This window comes from Schistocerca gregaria, chromosome 5, assembly GCF_023897955.1.
Source record: "Schistocerca gregaria isolate iqSchGreg1 chromosome 5, iqSchGreg1.2, whole genome shotgun sequence".
Classification (NCBI taxonomy): Eukaryota; Metazoa; Arthropoda; class Insecta; order Orthoptera; family Acrididae; genus Schistocerca; species Schistocerca gregaria.
Window position 1 is genome coordinate 499,937,912 of NC_064924.1, and position 14,143 is coordinate 499,952,054.

At 37.6% G+C, this 14,143-nt stretch overlaps 1 protein-coding gene across 1 annotated transcript in view; it reads right to left on the reverse strand.

Annotated features, from left to right (window-relative positions):
* The window catches only part of LOC126272873 (putative phosphoenolpyruvate synthase), a 329,859-nt gene that overhangs the window by 151,170 nt on the left and 164,546 nt on the right, over positions 1 to 14,143 (reverse strand). Inside the window, exons 14-16 of the mRNA XM_049976096.1 lie at positions 8,020 to 8,137; positions 7,598 to 7,755; positions 1,309 to 1,436 (exon numbers count right to left, since the gene is read on the reverse strand). Of these exons, the coding sequence (XP_049832053.1) occupies positions 1,309 to 1,436; positions 7,598 to 7,755; positions 8,020 to 8,137 (404 nt within the window). The remainder of the gene's footprint in view (positions 1 to 1,308; positions 1,437 to 7,597; positions 7,756 to 8,019; positions 8,138 to 14,143) is intronic.

The following is a 14,143-nucleotide window of genomic DNA, read 5'->3' on the forward strand; positions in this document are numbered from 1 at the left end:
AAATGCAACCATCATGATGCTGTAAACAGAATCTGGATTCACCCGAAAAAATGACCATTCGTGAACCCAGGTTGACCACTGAGTACACCATCACAGGCACTCCTGTCTGTGATGCAGCATCAAGGGTAACCACAGCCATTGTCTCCAAGCTGATAGTACATGCTGCCGCAAATGTCATCGAACTTTTCGTGCTGATGGTTGTTGTCTCGCAAACGTCCCCATCTGTTGACTCAGGGATCGAGACATGGCTGCACGATACATATGGATAAGATGCCTGTCATCTTGACTGTTAGTGATACGAGGTTGTTGGGATGCAGCACGGCATTCTGTATTATCCCTCCTGAATCCATCAATTCCATATTCTACTAACAGTCATTGGATCTTGACCAAAGCGAGCAGCAATGTCGTGATACGATAAACCGCAATCGCAGTAGGCTACAATCCGACCTTTATCAGAACCGGAAACATGACAGTATGCATTTCTTCTCCTTACATGAGGGATCACAACAACATTTCACCAGGCAATACCGATCAACTGCTGTTTGTGTATGAGAAATCGGTTGGAAACTTTCCTCATGTCAGCACGTTGTGGGTGTCACCACCGGCACCAACCTTGTGTGAATGCTCTGAAAAGCTAATCATTTGAATATCACAGCATCTTCTTCCCGTCGGTTAAATTTCACGTCTGTAGCACGTCATCTTCATAGTGTAGCAATTTTAATGGCCAGTAGTGTAATAAATATGAGCAAGGATGCAATGATTTGGTGTGTACACATGTGGCTACCTCTGTGAAGTGAGAATGATTAACTATTTGAAGAGAGATTAGGACACTGTCTGGCCATATGTTTCAACAATCCTTTGTATCTCTACAAAATTTGGCATTGGCATGAACAATGTTAATCTAGGGGTCTCACCCTTGCTATATCTTTTAAAAATAAATTCTGAGTTCATGATATATTCTGTCTCTATTCAATATCCTTGCTATCTGTAACTTCATTTCCAAAGCAGTTCACAAAATTGTATCTACTGAGACCTATATTTAGGCAACATATTTAAAGCCACCCCCTCTCACAACTGCAAACATACAAAAACAATGAACTATCACAGGATCAATGACCTCAGCAGTTTGGTCCTGTAGGAACTTACCACTACTACCAACAATCACACATTATATTATGTAAGACTGTACTAAATAAAAGTTCAATTTATTTTGTACCAAAATGAATCCTACTTACTGCATCTAGAAGGACATTGTCAGTATAACTGTTTAGAGAATCATCTGAGATAACTGCACATGAAATTAATTACCCCAAATTTGCTGTAGTAAAAAATTCCTCTTCAGATGCCACTGGGCTATCCAATTCATGAAGCAACTCAAAATCACTCCAAGAGTGCAGCGCAGTTACTGGTCGAGCTTGGAGAATATAAATAATTCCCTGTAAGGAAGAATTCTCATTTAATATGCAATACAGATCAATTACTTTAATATTTTAATCCACAGAAAAGAAATTCATATTACCAATAATTCTTGTGAAAGACACTGCATGACGAAAAAAGTGAAACAAGCATAAGGGAAGAGGAAATGAAATTAAACTTTACGGGCTGAGAGAGTATAAGATGTTATTTCATTCTTCACAAAATCAAATCTAATTTATAAAGGACTTGGTAGTACAAAACCCACTTATCAGTATGACCTTGCACTCCTTCTGGCCTGGATGCATGATCTGATTCGGTTGGGAAGGGTGCCATAAAGCTGTTGTGTCCTCTCCTGACGCAAGCTGGCTCACAACTGTTGCAGATGGTTCTCTGCATCCCATGTACTGGCACTGAGACAGAGTTGACATTGACGCTGACTCCACACATGTTCTGCCAGAGAAAGATCTGGGGATCTTGTTGTCCATAGGAGAACTTCAACCTCATGCAGGAAGTTCAAAGATACACATTTCACGTGTAGATGAGCATTATGCTGTTCACAAATGTTTGAGAGGTAATACTTGGGGATAAAAGGTACTTGTGATGTATCACTATGCCATCCAAGTTTTTTTCATTTACTACTAGACATGACCTGAAAAGATACCAGATGCCTCTCCCCATCATGACACCAGGAGTTAATACCACTGTGCCTCCTGAAGACATCAATAGAATGCAACCTCTCATTGATGATGGTCATCCAGGATAGTCTAGAACTGTGGTTCATTGCTGAACACAATGTGACATCATTCATCAACAGTTCATGCTTCCTGGTCATGTCACTGTTCCAGACTCAGCCATCTGTGCTGTGGTGTTAACAGCAGCCAATGTGTGGGAAGATAATTTCTCAGTCCAGCTGCTGCTAGTGTTTGACCAATGGTGTGGGTTGACACTGAATTTTGCAGGAAATCCATTACTTGTTCTCCTTCTACTCCATTGACGAATTTTTTAATAGAAACAAATGATGTGTTGTATATATTTATACTATTAGTATTGTTATTTCAGCTTAAAAAAAAAATAAAAGAAGGTGACATGTTCCACATCCACGAGGATCTCCTCAACACAGATCTATGGAACGAAAAACTAATCTAATCTAAATGGCAGGTGCAGATGTGAATAGGTTAGACTGTCCTGGTGCACAGTACAGTGACCCTCCCATATTGTGGTGAGACATGGTTGAGCAGAACCTTGATGATGAGTATGCTTACTTGCATGACCTCAAACAGTTCAACATTGAGCCACCATCACATACTTCCCACAAATATGGATATTGCATGATTCAACCATGAGGCAAAATGGAGACCAACAATGAGGCCTCTTTCAAACTATGTCATGTGCTGATAATGCTGTCTCACACAAATACACACCATGTCTGTGTCCTTTTCAGTCACCACTCAACATCTGACACTGTTCACAACACTCATATATCCTATCAGACCTGGTAACAACACTAAACACAAATAACACTAATACACAATGGAGACAATTCTACCAGTCACAGAGAATTGCAACTCAATTCATTAACATACCTGCTGAAGGTGTGTATGCTGATTTCTGACAGTGATTTCTGACGGTGACTTCTACATGCTTCACTTTTTTTGTCAGGCAGTGTATGAAGAATTCACTGATTTTGTATAGTAATGTCTGTCTTGATTGTCGCTCTCTGTTACCTATTACATGTAAATGACATTGCCATTTCATTTTCATTATTAACTGTCACCCAAATGAACACAGTGTCATTGAGTTTTAAGTGAATTTCTTACCACAGAAATATTAAGACCTGAGTCACAAAGATTTTCAGTGCACAAAATTCTTTAACACTGTCATTAAGATATACTTGTATTCCTCCACAATGCTATGAATGCTAGGACTGCTGCTTATGTGTCATGCTTCATTTCAACCTACTATGGGTAACATAATGAAAAGTCAATTTATATACCGTGTCAGTCATATCTTCTTCAGAGAGAAGTGGTGTGTATAAATTTCAGTGCATCTAACCTTTGAATTAAACTTAAACTTCATAGTACACATTTACAAAAATTGTCATTTTTCAAAATTAACTTACATTTTAACACATCTTCTCAACTATTACACATTTAATTACTTTATAGGAAATGTAAGAGGCTGTGTTAATATTGGTGTCCAATCAACTAATCAGCTCTGTATTCTTCACATCACCTCTACACTCCACATTGGTACATGTCATGAATATATGTTGCTTCGCATCATTTATACTAACTGCATACAATGTGAAAAGAATAGAAAACAAGTGAGACAGTGTGCTTGGTCTGTATATGTGCAGATGGATATGTGTGTGTGCGAGTGTATACCTGTCCTTTTTTCCCCCTAAGGTAAGTCTTTCCGCTCCCGGGATTGGAATGACTCCTTACCCTCTCCCTTACAACCCACATACTTTCATCATTCCCTCTCCTTCCCTCTTTCCTGATGAAGCAACCTGGGGTTGCGAAAGCTTTAAATTTGTGTGTGTGTTTGTGTGTTAGTCATGACCATGGTGCCTGTTTCACTCCGTTCTTCACTCCACTTTAGCTTTCTACATCTTTCATTATCTGGCCTGTCTATTGTTCGCTGTACCCCTCCCACCTCTGTTACATACAATGCAGTTAACTTTTTGCTCTCATAAACTCATGCATAATGTTTTAGAAGTAATCTTTGTCTTGCTTATTATAATGTCTTTTACCTTTAAGCTCTCAGGTTTTGAAATCTCATCTTGTGTAGTCCCCAACAGTCAGTCTTTTCTTCACATTCCTTCTGGTACGTCACCACAGACCTGCAGTTCTGGATGACCTTTCCAAAATCTATGCCTTTCCCTGAACATCTCCAGTCCATTTCCTTCACCCCTCTTCCTTCCCCTTCAACCCTTCCATCGGAAGAAGAAGCCACTGACTCTGAAAGCTTGCACAAGTATAACCTTCTTTTGCGTGTGTATTCTGCCACTGCTTGGTGACTATATCTTTTATCGATCCAATTAGATTATATTGTATAGGGAATTTTGGTCAATGCATGTATGTGGGCAATAGAGTCACTGTTAGGGTTTTGTAAGAAGTGGTTGTGTACAGTGGCATTGAGCATAAATAGTCTGAAGAGTTTGTTAAAGCAATAAATTATGAATCTGAGAGTATCATACTGGTTGGTAGGGTAAAACTGATTAAATTTATTTGTGAATGACATAATTATTTATGTAATCTTTGGATGAAATAGTATCATCATAGTTGGTCAGTAGTTTTATTTGTACAATGTTATATGTTATGGAAAGCAGTATAGTAATAACTTACACAATTAATAGGAATCTTGAGGCACAGAGAAAGATTTTAAAAACTGTAATGCCAATAAAACAAAGAAACAGGAATTGCGATGAAAGAATGAGCAGCCATAATTAATTTAAAATCATTTAGTTTAAAGCTCGTTATCCTTTTCCAGACCTTGGAGGAGCACAGTAGCTAAGTCTGCATTAAATATCTTAGCTGAAGCCTACAACAGCTGACTTATATACAGGAAGAAAAAATAAATAAATGTTGGAGACAAATGTGTGTGGAATAGAAATTTTTACTGTACACAAAAGTACTATTATTACTTACTGCAAATATTGAATAATTGTAAAGGAAGGAGGTAATGCACTAATAAAAGCTGACAGCTTTGCCAAAATAGATAAAATCTAAAGAGATGATCAGAAAAAGAGCAATAAATGACAGAATAGCTACCTGCATACAGGAAGTCATCAGGATTCACTAGATCAATTTTTTCGCCAAAAAAGAATAATTTTGTGATTCAGTCAGTCTTAAATGGCTACACAGGATAATTGATATGGCCTGGGAGTCGGGACAGGTTCCATCAGACTGGACGAAAGCAGTAATCACACCCATCTTCAAACATGGAAACAAAAAAGATTGTAACAACTACAGAGGTATCTCTTTAATCAGCGTTGTGGGTAAAATCTTCTCAGGTATTGTTGAAAGGAAAGTGCGAGTATTAGTTGAGGACCAATTGGATGAAAATCAGTGTGAGCTTAGGCCTCTTAGAGGATGTCAGGACCAGATCTTTACCTTACGGCAAATAATGGAGAAGTGTTATGAGTGGAACAGGGAACTGTATCTATGCTTTATAGATCTAGAAAAGGCATATGACCGGGTTCCTAGGAGGAAGTTATTGTCTGTTCTACGAGATTATGGAATAGGAGGCAAACTTTTGCAAGCAATTAAAGGTCTTTACATGGATAGTCAGGCAGCAGTTAGAGTTGACAGTAAATTGAGTTCATGGTTCAGAGTAGTTTCAGGGGTAAGACAAGGCTGCAACCTGTCTACACTGTTGTTCATATTATTTATGGATCATATGTTGAAAACAATAGACTGGCAGGGTGAGATTAAGATATGTGAACACAAAATAAGCAGTCTTGCATATGCAGATGACTTAGTTGTGATGGCAGATTCGATTGAAAGTTTGCAAAGTAATATTTCAGAGCTAGATCAGAAATTTAAGGACTATGGTATGAAGATCAGCATCTCTAAAACAAAAGTAATGTCAGTGGGAAAGAAATATAAACGGATTGAGTGCCAAATAGGAGGAACAAAGTTAGAACAGGTGGATGGTTTCAAGTACTTAGGATGCATTTTCTCACAGGATGGCAACATAGTGAAAGAACTGGAAGCGAGTTGTAGCAAAGCTAATGCAGTGAGTGCTCAGCTACGATCTACTCTCTACTGCAAGAATGAAGTCAGTATCAAGACTAAGTTATCTGTGCACCGTTCAATCTTTCAACCAACTTTGTTGTATGTGAGCGAAAGCTGGGTGCATTCTGGTTACCTTATCAACAAGGTTGAGGTTATGGATATGAAAGTAGCTAGGATGATTGCAGGTACTAGTAGATGGGAACAATGGCAGGAGGGTGTACACAATGAGGAAATCAAAGGAAAACTGGGAATGAACTCTGTAGATGTAGCAGTCAGGGCAAACAGGCTTAGATGGTGGGGTCATGTTACACGCATGGGAGAAGCGAGGTTACCCAAGAGACTCATGGGTTCAGCAGTAGAGGGTAGGAGGAGTCAGGGCAGACCAAGGAGAAGGTATCTGGATTCGGTTAAGAATGATTTTGAAGTAATAGGTATAACATCAGAAGAGGCACCAATGTTAGCACTGAATAGGGGATCATGGAGGAATTTTATAAGGGGGCTATGCTCCAAACTGAATGCTGAAAGGCATATCAGTCTTAAATGATGATGATGATTCAGTCAGTCACTCATTTGTTCATACATGTGCCACAGATACCTCCTTAAAATGGATGTGTAAAAAAATCAAGATACACATTAACAAAGAGAAGGAGCTATCAGAAACTACTCCTGTTGGCTTTTTACTGATGACTTGCTATACTCCCCTTGTATTTAAATACGTAATATTAGCTACCCCAAGCAGAAGCAATGCTTTGTTAACAATCCAAAATTTTCACTATTTTGAGTGGGATAAATGAATGCTACAGTGTTCATCTTTTCATGTTTATTTATACATTTTTACCAATTCACTAAGAAAAAAATTGTGCACATTAATTTATATATGTACCATGACCTCAGGATTTTCCTTTGTGTGAGACTGTATGCACCCAATAGGTTCAGCTTGAAAGTCTAGATTTACTGCTCATGTTGTTTTCGCGTACTCTCATTCATTGTGCTAAAGCTTGTGTGTGTCATGAAAAGTGAAGGTCCCAGATTCGAGTCCCAGTCTGTCACACAGTTTTAGTCTGCCAGGAAGTTTCATATCAGCACATACTCTGGTGCAGAACGAAAATTCATTCTGGGAAGAATCCCCCCAGGCTGCAGCTAAGCCATGTTTCCACAATATCCATTCTTCCAGAGGTGCAAGTCTCACAGGGTATGCAGGAGAACTGTGAAGTTTGGAAGGTAAGAGATAAGGTACTGGTAAAAGTAGAGCAGTGAGGATGGATCATGAGTCATGCCTGGATAGTTAATTTGGTAGAACGCTTTCCCATGAAAGGAAAAGGACTGCAAGTGTAACCGGACATGTTTTCTAACATATCAATCCAATATGTAAAAAATTAATTATGATGACATCAACTGCATGAATATTTAAAGATGGATGAATGATTAAATAAATAAATAACCTTGTAAATGGCCCACTCAATATCTCTGGCACTACCAAACATTGATTCCAGCTGAATTCCAATCTTTCCTAAGGCAACTGCTTCATCAGGTGAGAGGCAAAGTTCATTAACTAAGGTCTCAACAGCAATTTCTGTTGTAACAGTCCCATCTGTAGAATCTGTGAAGGAGAAAGAAGGGTGATTTTTACATAATGCTATATATCAATATTCATTTCACAGATGTTGTTACAAATAGGAACCAGCTATGGATTCATCAAATTAAAAGTTGATGAGATTTATTACAATGTTCTCTGGCTTCTAGCAAATGTTAATAAAAATAAATAAGAATCTATGCTCCCCGTGAAGAAATAGCTGGTCTCCCATAATCTTTATTTATGAATGACAAACAAAATAAAAGATGAAAGCATTTTTGACAAGTTTACCATTCATATCAATGCGATGTTTTTTCTTTCCAGGTACCGAACTCTTCAAAGAAAGCTTGTCTCTGCCATTCCTAGTAAGTATAATTGTATCAGGGTCTGCTGATGCAGACACTACACTCTGAAAATACAGTACATAGCAATGAAAATCAAAAAGAGATATTTATGGTGTATTGTACAGCTACAGATTCAGCTTATCCATAGAATACAAACAGTGCAATTGATATTCAACAATCAAGAAAATACAATGCAACTGAAATAACACAAGATGCAGACAGATGGGATACATAAATTCCATCCCAAGGAGGATAGCAGACAGGTGGAGGGAAAGGGGGAGGGAGTGTAAGATAGGGTAACTTGATACCCTCTACCACTAATATTGGCAAATCCTGAATAAAGTGCTGTCCGGTGAAGAAGTAGATGGGGGGCCAGGAAAAAAAGAAGATGAAGAAGAAAACATTGTGTAACAAACAATACCAGCAAAATATAAAATACGTACACATTTTTACTACCTACAATTTATCATAAAACATTTGGAGAATAACAATTGTTATTGTATAGAGATCCACAGAACAGTGCTCTATTATTTTTGTTTAGTTTGGTCTTAAACAGTAGCCCTGGAGCAATTTTTATTTTGTCTTAAATGTTATTGTATAATAAGACACACTTCTCAGGTGGCTGGATATTTGAATATCTTCTAATATCTTCTGGTATAGTAATTATGTAATCCTTGTTCTGCACTAATTTAACAGTCTTTCTAATGAAATTAATAAATCAGTTTAATTATTAAAAAATGTTAAACATTTAGAACACAAATTACAGCAATGTTATGATCACAAGGCACTATTTTGAATGGTACAAATTATCCTCAGTGCTTGCTCTTGCCTTAAAATTCATTTCACTGGGAATAGTATTTCCCCAGAAGATAATTCCATAACAAAGCAATGCATGGAGTTGTATCAATGTTTGTTAACTTTCTGCAGATTTTTGATATTTTCACCCAATAGCACAAAGGTGAGTGTTTCTTTGATAACTTACTCTCAGATTTTTCTCACTTCGTTGCCTGCTGAAGCCAAAAACCCACATATTAAATTATATTTTCTACTATTTTGTCCTTTAATCTAGCTTGTACAAAGCAAATAAAAGTAAGTTGAAAATATACAGTTTTTTAAGTTCAGCAAACTCTCAATTATATGTTGTAATTGGGGACTCGAAAACTGTGGATAATTGAATTACATGAAAATCCACAATTAGAGTACAAAGTAATATATTAGAACGAAAATTATCAACTTTTGAGAATATTGAATGGATAAAAAGAAATCTACTCACCAAGTGACGACAGGAGAACACATGTAAAAAAAAAAAAAAGGGGGGGGGTTATTTAAGCAAGCTTACTTCTGGCAGTACAGTTGAAGGGGGAGGAAGAGGAAGAGGGGTAAAGTAATATATCAGCGTTGTTTAAAACAAAACTTAATCACAATGTCACAGTTAAAATCGCTTAACTAATGTTTATAATAAAGTCTACTTTAATCATCATAGTGTGTGTGAAAATATAAGACTTAAAAAGAATACATTATAATCCATTACACTACTTTGTAACAAAACAGTCTTAAATTGATTTCTGTTTCAGTGACATACCTTGTCTTTTATATATCACACTTCGAATTGCACACATCACCAACCTGTCAGAAAGGGAAGCATCTTCTTTTTGTTCCCTTCCACAGCTCGTGGTCTTGCGGTCACGTTCTCGCTTCCCAAGCACGGGGTCTCGGGTATGATTCCCGGCGGTGTCAGGGATTTTCACCTGCCTCAAGATGACTGGGTGTTTGTGTTGTCCTCATTTCAGCATAATTCATGACAGTGGTGAGCTCGGACTGAGCAAAGGTTGGGAATTTGTACAGGCGCTGATAACAGCACAGTTGAGAGCCCCACAAGCCAAACATCATTTTGGCTTGTCATCATCATCATCATCTTGTTGTTCCAAGTAGTCCAGTAACCCTTTGGCCCACTGAAGCATTGATGCATGACTGATTACTATTTCTGGAATTAGAGATGTTGTCATCTTTGTCACTGTCATTCACCTCCTCAGATTTCCTTTGTACTTGCTGAACAATAGCACTGTCACTCAATATCTCACGATCTGGCTCTGTGTGATGAATGTCTACCATTCAGAAATAGTATCTATGTCAATAGTTTCACACTCTGGAGTTCTTTTCTAAACAATAGCTAACATTACTCATGAGCAGGCATCTTCATCATCAGAATTAATCATTTCATCAATTTTAGGATTAATATTTTTCTGTGGCTTAGCTATGGTTGACTTTTTTACCATCAACACTTTATACATACATTGAATTTATCGCAGTTAACTGTTTCCAAAAAGTTTGTGGCTCATCAGTACGTTTTGTAGCCACCTTCCACTATAAATTTTCTTCATGACAGCTATGACATCCTGATCCATTGGTTGAACTAAGGCTGTCATATTAGGGTGTAAATATCTTACAAATATAATCTCGTCATCCAATTTTGGAACATTTTCATTTGGATGCAATGGTGCATTGTCCAGTAACAATAGACTTCCTGCAGGTAGAGCATTCAACATTAAATGTTGTCACACCTGTGACACAAAGCAATTACAGAATCTTGTTTGGCCGGCAGAGTGGCCGAGCAGTTCTAGGCGCTACAGTCTGGAACCGCTCGACAGTTACGGTCGCTGATTTGAATCCTGCCTCAGGCATGGATGTGTGTGATGTCCTTAGGTTAGTTAGGTTTAAGTAGTTCTAAGTTCTAGGGGACTGATGACCTCAGAAGCTAAGTCCCATAGTCCTCAGAGCCATTTGAACCATTTGAATCTTGTTTGAAATATTGTGCAGTCCATTCAGGCTCATTTCTGGTGAAAATAACTGTCAAGTTAATTGTATATTTCTTTTCCTTCACAACAGCACAGATTTTTTAACTTTACCTATTATATCAAGTTTAACTTTATGTGATCCTGCACCATGAGATAAACACAACACAGTTATCCTCTCCTTGCTTGATTTATAACCAAGCACATTTCCCTCTGTCTTTGCTGGTAGACACTTCCAAAACAACCTGGTTCCATCTGCTTTGTATATTTGCTCCGGCTTTAAATTTTCTCGTTCAATAAAATTGTGGAAATCATTACAAAATACAGAAGCTGCCTTATTATCCCCACTTAACTTTTCTCCTTGGACAGGAATCTCTGGATACCATGATGTTGTTTAAACCTTGTTAACCAACCACAAGGTGCATTAAAATATCCTTCAATCCCCAAGGTTTTGAAGAAAAACTGGGCTTGTTTGACTCACATTGAGCCATATACTTCCTGTTGAAACCATTCCAACATAGCTTTATTCAGTTCTGTGTATATAGACGTTTTCATAGCCTTCCACTTTGACAAACCTTTAAAAGAGTCAGAACTGCTAGCAAATTGAATTGTTTTGTCTTTTTTTCTGAATATCATGGATCTGAGTTTCATCTTCATTTTTAATCAATGCCACATTTTGCATATACATACTACTTTCTTGGAATTTGTTTATTATTTCTAGCTTCCGATGCATGGTTATAGTAGAATGTTTTTGCTTTTCAGTCTACACTTATGTTGTAACATTATACTATCACTGTCCTGTGATTACTCCTGAGTTGGGAGAAATAGTCCACAGATAAACTACCCACAGTGTTTTCTGTATGTACAATCAATTTTTCCTTGTTGAATCACTCTCAAAGTCCTGACATGGAGTTTTTTAATAGCAAATTGAAAACTTCTGTACTAGACTGACTGAGTAGCACACTAATGGCATCAGTAAACAGACAAGATTTTTTGAGAGTGAAATGTTCAATAAGATGATCTATACAGTTCAGAAAGAAAAACATGACCAGTGTCAAGGCTTGAGAAATGTCATGTTTTATTGGTGAGTAAACTGAAAAGAAAACTGGTGTTGTTTTGATTTTATTTTGGACATTAAACTAATTACAAATGATATCCTTTGTATATTGTTTCACAGATATGAACATGTCCAGCATTGTGCTGTAACTATTATATTCTGTCATTTTCATTTTTCAAGCAGGATTATGATCCAGTACATCAAAGATATTTCTAAAGTCATACCCACATTGAGTTCAGGTTGGCAAAGAGACATAAAAGTATAGTCTACAAACTACAAAACCATTATTTTGATAGACTTAGACTTCCCTAAGCCATTCTCTGAAATCGTAACAGCTGAATATTTATTTATGTAAGGTTCTACTGATGTAGGATCCTATTAAAAACTATAACATAATTCTTCACTGTCCGGAACTCAATCATTCCATGATCTTGATGAAATGAAGGTTCTGGCACAGATCCCCAATACTGTGACAGTGTTGTAAGAGAATCTAAGTTATAAATGTGACATAAAACCTCTTCAATCATGAAACTGGTACCAACTCAGTAGAGCCTGGGATCCTGCACTGGATTTGCTGAAAAGGCAATGGGGGTAGCAGCAGAATTCCAGGGAAAGAAAAACTGAGTGTGTGGACATGGAGAACAAACCCAAGGCAAGAGTACCAGGAATTCTGGAGTGAAGATGAAACATCACAGGACACTTCTAATGGAAGCAGACTCGAGAGGAAACATCTAGAACCATGCCAGACCAAAAACAAAGTACCAGTACAGGAACAGGTGCACTGGACTGAAGACAAAACACAAGCGTTCAGCCTTGCACACTTGACCAAAGAGAGAACACCTTAGGATTCTTCTAGCAGGAGCAGACCACAGAGGGAACAACAGAAGGAATGCCTAATGACACTGCCAGTGGGAGCAGATTGCAGATGCATCACGGACACATTCAACTCAATGAGTAGTCTCTAGTAGCACCCAATGAAGACAACAAATCATGTTGTCAAAATACAGTGCATGAAAATGCTGATATCTGGTAGAATACCCAACACCACAAGATCTCAACCTACACCACAACTAAGTGCTTTTTTTAAAAAGTGATAGAAAAACTGCTGTATCACTGACAAGAAAGAACTTTATTTGCAAACTGGCTGAGGTTGACCTGCATTCATTGAGAGCAGCAATTGCTGTCAAATTTGTAACTGATTGTCACTGAAGAGATGTGACTCTTGTCTCAAGAACCTGTCAGTTATCATTTTCTTATAACCACTATTCTTACATCATGTTACATGACTGTGAGTGTTATACTATTCCTTGTAGACATGTTGAACAGTCTGCACTGAGGCACCAACAAATAGGGCAACTTTCTTTGTGGGTTGGTCTGGTCTGAGATACAATTAAACACAATAGCTCATTTCTGTCATTCTGTCATATCTCCATGTCTATCCATACATACTTCACTGCCATAATACAAATTAATGATAGAGGATGACCATTTGTTACCAGTTTTGCCCCAATTACAAAGATACAAACTGACCAATGTGCTATTTTAAGGGATCAATTAAAATTCTGTCCATCGAGCTTAGTAATATCAGTATCAAAGATTTTCGGTCTCTCTTTATGAAGAGAAGTGGTATCTTTCTAGATGTTCTGTAAATAACGAAAGTCTTACCACAACTAAAAAAGGTTCTATTGATATAGGACCCTATTATCAATCCGTGTCATAATTAAGTTCTTATTTGAATAGAAAAAGCTTTATTACTTAGTAATTCAGTTTCAATTGTGAGTTCATGAGGGTTTGTTTAATAGATATAGATGGTGGTATCAGTGGTCAATGACTTGGAGAAACACTGAATAGACTTCTACAGCTTTAGCAATGCACATTTTACAAAAATGATAGTAAATGTATGAGACAAAGGAGAACTACACAAGAAAGGAAATACTAAACAGGAGAATAATTGTTTTAACAACTCAATATTCCCAGTAATGTACAATATTCTACTAGTGTTGTTGTTGTTGTTGTCATCAGTCCTGGGACTGGTTTGATGCAGCTCTCCATGCTACTCTATCCTGTGCGAGCTGCTTCATCTCCCAGTACCTACTGCAACCTACATCCTTCTGAATCTGCTTAGTGTACTCATCTCTCGGTCTCCCTCTACCATTTTTACCCTCCACGCTGCCCTCCAATGCTAAATTTGTGATCCCTTGATGCCTCAAAACATGTCCTAC